Source organism: Gasterosteus aculeatus, chromosome 12 (genome assembly GCF_964276395.1).
Source record: "Gasterosteus aculeatus chromosome 12, fGasAcu3.hap1.1, whole genome shotgun sequence".
Classification (NCBI taxonomy): Eukaryota; Metazoa; Chordata; class Actinopteri; order Perciformes; family Gasterosteidae; genus Gasterosteus; species Gasterosteus aculeatus.
In genome coordinates this window covers 20,670,650-20,683,242 of record NC_135700.1, presented here as the reverse complement: position 1 = coordinate 20,683,242, position 12,593 = coordinate 20,670,650, and the positions used below count along the sequence as shown (strand labels likewise).

At 44.3% G+C, this 12,593-nt stretch overlaps 1 protein-coding gene across 1 annotated transcript in view; it reads left to right on the top strand.

The window, feature by feature from the left end:
* The first annotated feature begins 1,905 nt into the window (after positions 1 to 1,905).
* The window catches only part of coro2ba (coronin, actin binding protein, 2Ba), a 29,044-nt gene continuing 18,356 nt past the window's right edge, over positions 1,906 to 12,593 (top strand). The window contains exon 1 of the mRNA XM_040168711.2: positions 1,906 to 2,514. Within this exon, the coding sequence (XP_040024645.1) occupies positions 2,500 to 2,514 (15 nt within the window). The 5' untranslated portion in view covers positions 1,906 to 2,499. The remainder of the gene's footprint in view (positions 2,515 to 12,593) is intronic.

The following is a 12,593-nucleotide window of genomic DNA, read 5'->3' as shown; positions in this document are numbered from 1 at the left end:
GTTGCTGTTAATAATGTCTTGAAAGCTAGAAATCCTGAAGCCAGCGGTGTTTTGAAAGCTGTTAAACACTGTCAGTTTGCAGCTCTTGTAGCCTTTAGAAAATCTACATTCGTCTTAGATGGACTTGGCGAGATGACAAACCCGTATTTCAGAGCCTGGCTGAGCGTACGTTGAGATAAGGGGTTTTGACTTCCAGTTGTCCAGTTGTTGTTTTAATCAACTTACAAGTGTTGGAAATAAATCCTTGTCAAATCTTTGACATCTTAACTGCATTGGGAGACAACTAGTTGGGGCCAAACTACTCTGTATTAATATGACTTCACCACATGATGGCAGCAGAGCGTTAAATATGGCGGATTCCACTCTGCTTCCACAGCTCTCATTGAGTCCAAATAGTAAAAATGATATCGTTGTTCTCCCATTTATGTGGATCTTCTCTTTGAATATTTTGTAAAAGTTCTCTCCTATTACCATCATTTTCTTTAAAGGACCTTGGTGAGGGCTGGTGGAACATGTGCAACACCCTGATGGCTCTGGAGTTTCAGGCTGCAGTATTTTCCAGCTCCACAGTGGATGAAGCCACCTCGCCCCTCTCTTTATGATGTACATTTGACAGATGTCGTACTTTCAACAGTTGGACAGCGCTGTGGTACAACTACGGTTTAAAGAAATGGCAAAGCAACTCGTGGTTTTTGATCTCAATGGGCTGAAATGCTAAAATACTTGAGGCGGTTATGAAAATGCTTTTTATTGACTCTAGGATTGTGACACCTTGGCACATTACTATTTCAGCTTTCTGGAGTAATAATACATATGCGTCCACAGCTAAAACTAGCTAAGTGCTATCGTAGCCCATCTTGGGGCGTGGGGTGGGTTGGGGGGGGTAGTATTGTCATCCAGATATTTTCTGATTTGAGGAAGACCACCACTCATGCCCACCGACACAGGACATGCTATTGTTCTTGACAGGAAGCGCTGGGAGCGTTTCCTCAAGCGACCCTCCAAAAGGCTGAGACTGAAGAGTGAGCTCCCCCAATGAGTGACAGTACGTGTCGGTGTGATGAAACCACAGTAGGACAAAAGAACGCGATGCTCAGCCTGCAGCAGATAGCTGGTATCATGTCATCCCGTGTGGATCCCCTTCGTCTTGATGACCTTCGCTCCAACGAGAAACGTACAGCACACGCAGGCACGTATGCAGATGCACGGAACAAAGCCCGTATTGTGGCTTGCAGCCATTAGAGAAGAGTCTCACACATCAATGGGAAGTTAAGCCATGGTAACTGAGCTGGAATCTTGGCTTGTCTCTAGCATCTCTCTATTTCACACAATTAGTATGACAGAGACGTGTTACTCTTCGAGTGTGGCCGGGGGGGGGGGGCTTTTGTGCTTCTACACTCGTGTCCTTTCTCCTTGTGGGATTAACACATTTATTTGGATTTAAGCGTTAGAGCAATATTTAAGTATAAGATTAGAAGCTAACAAGTTAGGACGCACTGCAAATGTACAATTGCAGCTTGCAAAATCAAACTGGTTCATTGCAATTGATTGTGTTCCACTGTAACACATTTCACTGGAGGTATTGATTTACACAGCAAAATGCGGTAGAATCACATCACAATCATCACATTACAGTTGGATTCCACTGAGGGTTGAAAAATAATATTGATAAAAAAGTTTGCCTTAGTTTGTGGTTAGATTAAAGGACACAAAGAGGGACTGGGTGAAGAACTACTCTGACTTCTCTAATGTCACTAATTGAAATCACTAGATTCAGTGCGGTCGTTACTGCACAAATCTAAAATGTTCTTCCCTCCTCCCATCGTGCATCTGCCACTCTCGCGCGCACAACGCACAACACACACACACACACGTCTACACACCAGATGACGTGCAGCTCGCTCTGTGCCTAAGCAGCAGACTGCGACACGCCGTCCACTTCCCTCCCTCCCTCCCCCCCCTCTCTTTCTGCAGTCCTCTCCTCCCCTGTGCCGGGCAGCACTGCCCCGCCTCCTCCTGCAGCCTGCTCATCAATAAGCTGTATTAGCCCAACTCCAATCATATTGCCAGAGACGTCAGAGGGAGAGCGGGAGCAGGGCAGTCTGACTGCGTGCTTCGCCAGTGTGCGTGCGCTTGCGTGTTTGTGTCTGTGTGTGTGCGTGCAGTTGGGAGGGGGTGGGGGGGGGGTTGTATCCTAGCGGGGAGCTTTTCCCTGTTGTAGTAACCAACCGCACACCGGCTGCCAGCCATTACTTCACTGCAGCAGCAATCAGCCCTTTCGTACTAAGTGAGCCAGACATACTAACCTGTCTGTCCCCTCCTCTCTCTCCCCCTCTCTCTCTCTCTCTCTCTCTCTCTCTCCCTCTCTCTCTATCCCTCTCTCTCTCCCTGCATATGCAGCAGAGCTGCCCTCCTCTCCTCCTCATCACTCTGCCTCTCCTGCGGCGTTGCTCTTTGCTTGAAGGGGACACTGGCCTGCTCCTCACCCACTGATTCTGCATGACTGTCACAAAGGTAAGACGGCGAGGATGGGCTGCAGCTTTCAGGGTGTCAGCAGTGATGCGGCGTCGGGGTTGGATTGGTGCTGTCAAGGTTATTTAAGGTGTTATTCGTGTGTGTGTGTTTGTCAGGGGAGGAGATGTGTTTTATAGGGTTAGGAGTTGCCTGAGGACGTATGAATGAACGAATATAATATTCTGGGTTTGAGGAAGTTTGGGTTTATACAGACGTATGTAGGGACTATATCAACTTTATTTAGGCCTGAGGTTTGACGATAACTGTGTCTTTTAGATGCTGTGAGTTTAATTCCAACCTCCGTTCAAGCTGCATGTGCGGGTTGGCCGAGTGATGTAGTGTCACTGATCACTTCAGGACGGTTTGATTGTTTCAGCTATTCTCTACATAACAGCTAGTATGCAGGTCTGCTGTTTTCTTTGCTAGCAGCTGCAGGGAGGGAAGTGCATCACCCAAAGCCTCAAGGTGGCTTTTGACAAGTGATTCATGATACCATTTAACAGGAACATTACTCTGGTGGGATGCAAATTCTGACTGCAGTGAATTTATACGGAATTATAACTTGAGGATTTCAGATTGGTTAAGTGTTGGTTTGCTTTCAGTCAACTTGTATTATTTCCGTGATCCACTACAGCTTAAATTTAACCTCAGAGTGTTAGTCAACAAATGAATAATGTATAATGTAATAACCGTTTAAACTGTGTTTGGGTTTGGCAAATAGCAATATGGTTCAATTGTGATGGAAGTAGAAAAGTAGTCAAGCTGATTTAAAAGTAGGAGTCCTGCCTACTTGGTTGACTGTTAAAGTGTGTTGGTGTTTGCATTCTGGGCTTAAGACCGCAGCAGCAGCTTTAATCCTCTTAATCAATTAACAGAGGGAGAGAGAGAGAGGTAGGGAGAGAGGGAAACAGGAAAAGAAAGAGAGAGGAAATTAGCACACCTACTCCCATGTAGAGAATTAACCTGGACCGAAATAGATGACCGACCGTAGACGCAGGACAAAGGCCTATTTACTCACAACTAACGGTCACACACCTGCAAGTTCCGCACAAATGTTCTGTTGGTATTTCCTGCCTGCGAATTCACAGCCACATAAGTATTCTGCCTGCATGAGTGGGAGGTGTGTGTGTGTGTGTGTGTGTGTGTGTGCGTATGGCTCTGCGTAGGTGAGCGCTCCCCACTACGAGAACTGGAAGAGGAAAAGGTCAGGTGCTTGTGTGTTGGCACTGAGCCAAACTTAAATCTGACCGCAGACGAGGCCAAAGGCACCGCACAGAGTTTTAATAAACACACACACAATTTTTATATTGTGTCTTCAGCCTGAATTTTGATGTCCTACCGGATATTTATGTAAATGAGGGTGAGCAGGAGGTAGGAGTTTAAAAATAAAAGTTGCTTTGTGATGCTACAGTTGTGTCTAAAAGATAATGGATGCGTCGAAGCAGAGAGAGAGAGAGAGAGAGAGAGAGGGAGTCGGGGGAGGTGTTTTCGGGGCTTTGCCTGCCAACAGCAGAGGAGTCACCTTGGGAGGGAAACGGGGCGAGAGCTCCTGTGCTGACGATGCTGAACCGCTCTGTGCCCCTCAGCACACAGACACACACGGACACACACGGACACACAACGCTTAAGAGCAGATCACGATTTGTGATGTCTGGCGTGAACGCCTCACATTACAACAAAATAGACATCTGTGCATAAACGTGCATTTATTGAAATAATGCGTCCTGGATTATCTCTTCAGAGCAATTAGCACAGCAGTTTCGGATTTTGTACTTTTTATTATTATTATTATTACTTTTTTATACATATCATCAGATTACAAACTCATGCCACAGCTAATGACTCATGGTCGTCTGGTCGTCATAGTAACACGATGCACTCTTAAGTGTGACAGAGGACACGATGGAAATATTTGACAGAGTTCAATAACTGTGTTTTGGGGTTCAATTTCTGACGTGGGAAAATTAAGTAGTTTAATATTTTAGAATATTGTATTGCATTGTTTTGGGTATTATTTGTTACATTATATATTTCCCAATGTGCAGATCATAGCTATTTTATTTATTTGAGCTAAGTAAAAGGAAACATATTTCTGCTGAAGGGTGCCGTGGTCTAAAACATTGGGAACCTCAGGTGTAAGATCTTGAGTATCTCAGGATGACATTGAGATTTACGGTCTATGTATTTATCATTTAAGCCCACAGACAGACAGACGAGTTAACGGCGAGAGAAACTACCACGCGTCTGTCAAACGCAAACAGGGAATATAGGTCAGTGCCTTTCTAAATCCGTGCTCTTTGCTTTCAAACGTAACAAGCCCCACAGGACCGATTCCTCCGTGGGACACGACCATGACGTCTTCTCAACTCAACTCAACAGAGACGCTTCGCTCTTTTTTCAAACCAACTCAGTGAAATAGATGTGTGATGTGTTCTTTTTGTCTGCCTTTGTTGACGTAAAGATAACGGTAAAAGAGAAAAGGGTACCAGACTCTGAGATATCACTCACATGTCAACAAATGAAATCCCACGGATAATCATTATATCTGAAAAATTCTAGTAGGGGTCACTTTTGCACCTGTTTTTGTCAAAATATCTTCAATATTTCTTCACATTTAAGACTGGAAGACAAGCAAAATATTGAAGTAAAATAATTCAATGTTTTTCTCTCCTGAGATGCCATAAACCACAAGCTGGGTTCAGCAGTGGGGCGGAAAACTGCCAACACAGCTCGCACATCAGGGCACCGCCTGGGATTATCATCACTGTATCTGGACACTCTGTTCTCATTTGCGTGCATGTCTGTGAGTGTCTGTGTGTGTGTGTGTGTGTGTGTGTGTGTGTGTGTGTGGGTGGTAGAGGCAGAAAAGTGAGTTGGCAGACACATTATGTGTAGGTGGGTGGATTACTTCCATTACTACTTAAACGGTGGAGACTATTCGAGATCCTGTGAAATCAGCAGCCTTTCGAGCTGAAACTGTGTGACTGTGCGTGTCTCCTGCAGCCCGTGCGACTTCCTCTGCAAGCAGCTCGATGAAACCCTGCAGCTCACAGCTGCTCCCCGCCGCCATATAAAAGCGGCGAGAACAAACCCATACAGTCCAACTAGCCAGCCTTCAGCGCGATGAATAGAAGACCACTTGTGGCCTCCAGCAACACAGGGGGCAAAAGAGGCTCGATCGCAGCATCGATCGTTGCCCCGAGTTACCTTCCTGTCAGTTTTAGTGTGTGCTGCAGGGGATAATGGCCTCAGCGGGATTTCCCCGTGCAAGACACTGACCCCCCCTGAATGCTGAGGCCACTCAACCCTCCGGCTGTCCATCGACCTCCGGGAAATAAAAGCACAGAAGGACATATTCTAAACAATTTATGAGCATCTAAGAAACTATTGAACTGTTCCGTAAAGCTCAGAGAAAGTTGAACGGACCATTTCGGTCGCCCGGCATTAGGAAGTTGTGATTTGGTTGGACACCAGCGGAAAACAGTCCCCAGCTCACCCCAAAGGGAGTCCCCGTAGAGATGAATGCTGGTCTCCTCCCAGTGGACGTCCCCACACACACACACACGCATCCTTACGTACGTTTAGACATTACAGGAACCTTTAATGACTCAATCCATTTTCTGGCTTATAACTTCAACCGTAACCATCTGCACTGAGCCCCTAACCTCGCTCTAATCCCTTTTTAAGTTCATCCCTCAAACTAAAAGCCTAGCCCTCGTACCGATTTCGCAAATGCTTTTACCCACTTCGGACACGCCCCTGAATGAACGCATGGAAATGTCAGACGATGAGGACCTGCTATGTTTGTCTAGTTCTTTTTCCAGTGGCTTTTGTTTAAAATCCACCATAGAGTGTCTGAAGTTTGCTCCTTGGCACATTTTAAAGCCCAGATGTGCAAACGTTCTCTCTTCACTCAAATGTCTTAATTCTCTAGATCCGAAAAAACTCAACCCTCATAAAGATAAAAGCACAAACACACACACACACACGTTCACGCTTTTCTCTCTCAGGCAAATCTTTAAATTTAACCACGCCGACGTGATTTCAATATAATTCAAAGTAGCATTCCAGCTGCGTTAAGTGTGTTTGCAATTACATATCTGCAAACACCCCAATTATGAAGGAGGCCGGCTCCGCGCCGATGTCGGGCGCACACATGTGGTTTAGAAGACGTCTGAGAGCCATTTTCAGAGTGTTTACGGTTCGGCTTCTGCTGTCGACTGTAAGGCTGTTTAGACTCTCGGGGGCATGAAACGATTCGAGAGACGTTACTAAGAGGCGAAAGCTCTGCCAAATGTGCTTTTGTAATGATTTTATTCGTCCAATTGAAATAAGAAAATAATCGTTGGCGGCTCATAGGCTGTGCACGTTTACGCACGCCAATCCGAGCGCGCCCAAGTTCAAGCCGTCTTCAATCCTTTAGCCGGGTACCTCGCCCATAAACCATAAATCTTAAGTGACTCTGATTTAGACCACCGGCCATTTGTCGAGCTTGCTGTTTCCCCCGCGCGCTCTCTCGCACTCACCGACACAGGAGACGGAGGGCTAAATCACCAACCTGGCAACCCAAAAAACTGCTGTTCACGAAGCAGGAGAAATACACAGCAGTTTAACAGATTAGGACTTCTAAATCCAGAATTAAGCTTTTGGGTATCTTATATTCACTCTAAATGAAGTGGATGAAATAATTAACACGGGTGAGAGAAAGTTGTGTGTGTGTGTGTGTGAGGAGGATGAGGGAGGGAAGGGAGTGGGGAGGATTGTGGGGAAGGGGGGGAGACATTCAGATCGCATGAGCTCATTGCCTGTCAGCGAGCGTGTGTGTGAAACTGTACTTTTCTAAATCTGTGTGAAAAGCTTGTTTCTAAAAGAATTGGGAAACCCTTCTGTCCTTGTGTAGCTGCATAAATCATTACACTGTGAATGCATTGAGATAAGAAGTGACTTTCTCACCAAAGCAGCACAGGGGAATACTTTGTTGTAGCTTTTGTTGGATACAACTGTTCATTTTTGGATCCTCCTTTTGGGAGGTCGCTGCAGTGAACGAGGAGGCAATAATGTGAAATTATTTATGAATATCCTCCTGCGGAAGTAAAGATCCAGAGCAGGGTGACCATTACCAGCATCCCCTTTCCACTCCAGCTGAGATTAGGTGCACATCCTGTGGAATGTGTGTGTGTGGCTGTGTATTACTCACGTTGTGGGGTCATGAATCTGGGCACTTGCCTCACTTTTGGGGACAAAATGCATGTCCCCATATTGTAAATCATTACATTTTAAGGGGAAGACTTGTCAGGTTTAGCTTAAGCTTTGGTTTAGTCTGCAGGAAATGAATGTAAGTCAATGTCATGTCCTCTAGCACGGTGTGTGTGTGTGTATGTGTGTGTCTGTATGTACTCTGTACAATCAAGATATAGGATGTTCTTCCTGTTTTCGGGGGCCCACGGCCAAAGGAGTAAGTGCATTGAAACAAGTGGATGTTTTATTTTTTGTGTGTGTGTATGATTGTGAGTGAGAGGATAAAAAGCATTTTGCACACTGATGCTTGGTTCTCAAAGTAGATTTTCCATGTTAAGATGGTGGCCAAATAAGAAGTGCAGATACTTTGTTTTTTGTGTCTGCAGTTTAATCTTCCTGATGTAAATATATATATATATACATATACAGTATACTTGTGAGTAACATAAGGTAATTACATTATTACAAAGAGGTATCAGTTTCAGCTTTTGATTCCTCCCTCCTTCCCTCTTTGTTTGTTGTTTAAATTGTTTTAAATTTTCCGCTTGGTAAACAGAGACCCTGAGAAAGAAATACACATGTAATTTATTATGAGTGTACCGACCGAGTTGCGCTGGTGAGGCTGCAGTGGTCATTGCAGGTCACCTCTGCGCTCCATTGCAGAGCCGCCGCAGTGAGAAGCAGGGTGGTCCGTCCGCTCGGGGAAACAGTAGCTGCCTGCTCGGAGACTTAACGAAGTGTCTCACCGTTAAAGCACCAGTTCCAAGCACGAGACGTGTCGCATTTGAACATACGTGCTATGAATATATCTTTGCTGTACTCTGCACTGACTGAGACAGTCGAGAGCTGAGTGGACATAAGAGAGCTACGACTGGGGCTGTGAGTCACCATCACATCCATGAAGATGATGCTACCACCCACTCTCTCTGTCTGTATCTCTCACACACACATCAGCATGGTGCATCAGGGTCACGTTCAGCTTATGGGCACTGATAGCGCTGCAAATATAGACATCAGTCTCTCTGCAGCACCAAACTGTATTTCCTTTGCTCATGTGCTTTCTTTTCTACTGTATGTCCCTCTCCTTTTGTATTTAACACTTTTCTCATAACCATTCTGCAATATGTTCTATGATGTGTTTTAACGCCTCTAATGAGGGCTGCAGTGCATGGTGCAGTGCATGGTGAAAGTATCTGCACTGGGCGACGGATAAAGCCCGATGCCTCTGTGGTCCAGTTAAAGGACTGAGATCAGTTGACGTTTGGAGAGATCAGACATCAGGTGGTGCACGTAGAAAATCTGTTGTTGCTGCGGAAACCTGGGATTAGTTGAGCGTTCCTCCAGGGTTCACGTCCTGTCCGCGTTGGCAGTGTGCAGAGACAGGTAGTCGGTCCGGTTGAGGGCTCTGCTTGCTGCTAGGTGCTGTTGGTTTGGGTGTCTTTGGGAGTTGACGCCTTCTGGGACAAATAGAACAGCGCTGGTGTGATGGGAGGAGAAAAAGAACGGTTGGGTTGATCACAGGGGTCATTTCTTTAACGTTCTACACCCACCTTCTAGCTGGAAAGAAGACAATGATTTTGGGTGTGGCACATCAAGCATTCTACATGCTGATTTGTTCAATATATCATCTAAAAAAGGGTAGCCTACTTTATAATTGTCTTCATAACTTTTGTGTAGATGTTTGATTTATAGTCAAATTTGCATCACAGAGCGGAAAGCGGTTTTGTGCCCCGTTCTTATTTTTGGACAATCTGTTCTTAATGTGTGGATTTTCATTCCCGTCACTATGGTAACGCTGTGGGTATGCCTGTCTGTCTGAGGAGAAACAAAGAGCCTTCACAATTTTTTTCATTTTCTAACATGAACTGTATCCTCTGCTACTTGTGGAATTGTGGCTTTTCACAAAGATTCGGATTTTGACAAACAGGGTGAAGGACGGTGATTCTACGCGGCTCTCGACGTGGTTGTCTCTGGCCGTCTGAATGCCACACCTAAATGTTGTGTTTGGAAGACAACAAATCCCATTGCTTTGAGAAAAGCTGCGGACGCCACGTTTTTTCGTGTAGACCCACTGAATGTCTCAGTGTGTTTTTGTTTACTGGACGGATTCACCAGCTGAGAGTCAGCTGTGTCTGCATTCCAGCCCTTTGCTTCTTCTCCGTGGGTGGCAACTGCAAATGAGAGGGTTTGCTGCCTCGACGCTGATGTGCCAAGTTCATTTATTTTTATTGAGGGTTTGTGGAAAGATTTGGGTTCTATATTTTGTCTTAAACCTACCTAATAGCCAGTAAAATAGCTGATTTATAATGTTAAAGTATGTATAAAGTTATGAAACTAAAGGTTTCTTGAGGATAGCCTGTAATCACGGCTGAATAAAGGTTCAAAAGTAATGAATGAAACAAAGCTATTAAACTATTCTTTATGTTCCTTTCACATACAAAGGCTTGTTATTTTTGTTGATCTCACTGAGAGTTTACAGAGTTACCTTTAAGACCTACTGGTTGGAAAATATACAGAGCATTATTATTTCGATCAACCTCGTCATACAGATCAGCTTAAAAGATGTCTATTAACTTCATACTCTGACTTGCAACATCACCGATCCAGTTCAGAGGATTACCGCTTATTCCGAACAAACCGGTAACACACACAAAAAATGGGATCCACGGAAAGGACGGGTGGTAACGATTAAACCGTAAGCTAGAGTATTACTGTGGAAGTGAGCCAATAAAAAAATCCCTTCTGGAATAACGGCCCAAATTAAATATTAGTCCCTGTAGTGATAGTGAAATGAGGTCTTGTGTATTACAGCGTTTTATTTTTAACTGGGTCACATAGGTCTGCTGTACTGCAGAAGGCCGATTGACAGCCTGGCAATAAACAGATCAATGCAACAGACTGGAATGATGTGCGTGAGTGACCATCGATGGATATCCAACATATTGCTAGCCAAACCAACGCGTTCCTGCCATGTGAGAGGCGTGCTCTTATATAAGCGTTCCATTAAATGGAACGAAATATAATAAGCATATGGGGATGTAGAAAGACAGCGGCATCAGTGCTGCAGACCTGTTGTTAAATTTCTCGGAGTGAGCTCATCGACTGGGTGGCTCTTCTGAAATAGGTCAAACTCACAACACATTACCTTCACCCACATATGGGAATACAGTCATTTCAAATGTTGCTTAACAAGCTCACACATGTGTGCAGAGGCGATTACTGTTCCCTATTTCTTTGTTTTCTCCCTTCTGTGTGTGATAGTGTGTGTGGGCATATTTTGAAGAGTAGGTATGCGCTTTTTTTGTGTTTTTTTCTTGATTGAAACAGGAAGATGGGAAATATAGAAGAGACACAGACACAGAAATGATCCCAGATGTGTAGTAGTGCATATGGTAGTTTTAAAAAGCACTATCTCAATAAACAGTACACATGTGTGCCATCTTCACACATGAGCCACAGCAGTTTAATTTATACACTAATGGCCGTTTAACTACAGAAAAATGTAGAAAACCCCATCAAAAGTTGTATGTCTCAACTGCTGCATGCATAAATAGGAACATCTGGATGTTCCCTGCCGCCACTTGAATACTGGCAACGGTGCCAACATTGCTGCTATAGGAGATCAGTTATTTGGCCTCATCTTATCCTGCCAATTAACCCTTATAACATCAGGAAGAATCTTTTTCTTGCTTTTATATTCCTTTGGCTACTGAGTTTCTCCTCCTACATCAACACACCACAACTCTGGTTGACTGGTTGACACAACTCTCAATTGTAAATTAATTTATAATATAGAGGGCAGGTATATTCTAAATCTAAATAAGTAGTTATTCTTTGGATGTTAATCAACCAGTCCATTCAATTATGAGTAACTATAAAGAGATTTCAGAGAAGTGAGCGGGTGCTCTCTTGATAGTGACGTGTATGATGTGCCTGTGAAAGGACATTATTCGTCATCTCATCGCCCTGGGTAACTCTATCAGACAAATGGCTTCATAATGTCCTTCCGCTGCTGGTATCCGCCATCTGCACCTTCTGCCCTTCAGTTAATCAATACTTAGTGTGCATGGTCCACAGTGAGATATCTCAATGACAACTTAACAGCTTTAACTGTGAATATTCAAGGTCAACCAGTGATGATTCCTCAACTTTCTGAAAAAACCCTAACTAGTGATGTAGTAACAGCATTCAGTCGAAATGATCTTCTGTACATGAGAAAAAAAAGGAAATTCTAGAAAGCCGATAGAGCGAACAAATTTCAACTTTTTGCCCAAATAATGCAAAAAGAGACGTAAGGATCTAGGCATCTTTGGGGAACTTCAGTGGAACCTCAGACAGCTCATCTGTGTATGTTCTAGGTAGAGAGTAAGATGAAGAGACGGTGGGAGGATACAGCATAAAGAGGAAGGGGACAAGAGATAGATCGAGGTGGTAGTCATCTCTAACGATATCTAGGATGATACGTCTTCTTTAAATGGTTTTGGTTGGTTTTGAGGGACCTTTCTAGCTCTCATTTTGGCATAATAACAAGAGGATCCATAAGTGATGCGTGTGTGCAGGGATTGGTCAAACACCTGAGCCACTTGAGCACCAGCCACAGCGATTTAATGACAAACAAATAGCTGTGAAAGCCACAGATAACACACACACACAAAATTAGCCAAATGAAAGAGCCAGTTAACTCGTTCATGACCACGTCGCCACTGAGCTAAAGACATCAGCAAGCTAACAGTGGCTCAACGGCTAACCACAAAGAAGCTGATTGAATAGAAATGTGTCATTTATCTTGCCTGTCTGGATATGAATGCAGCCTGTTACAGTGCCCTTAATCTTTCATTATG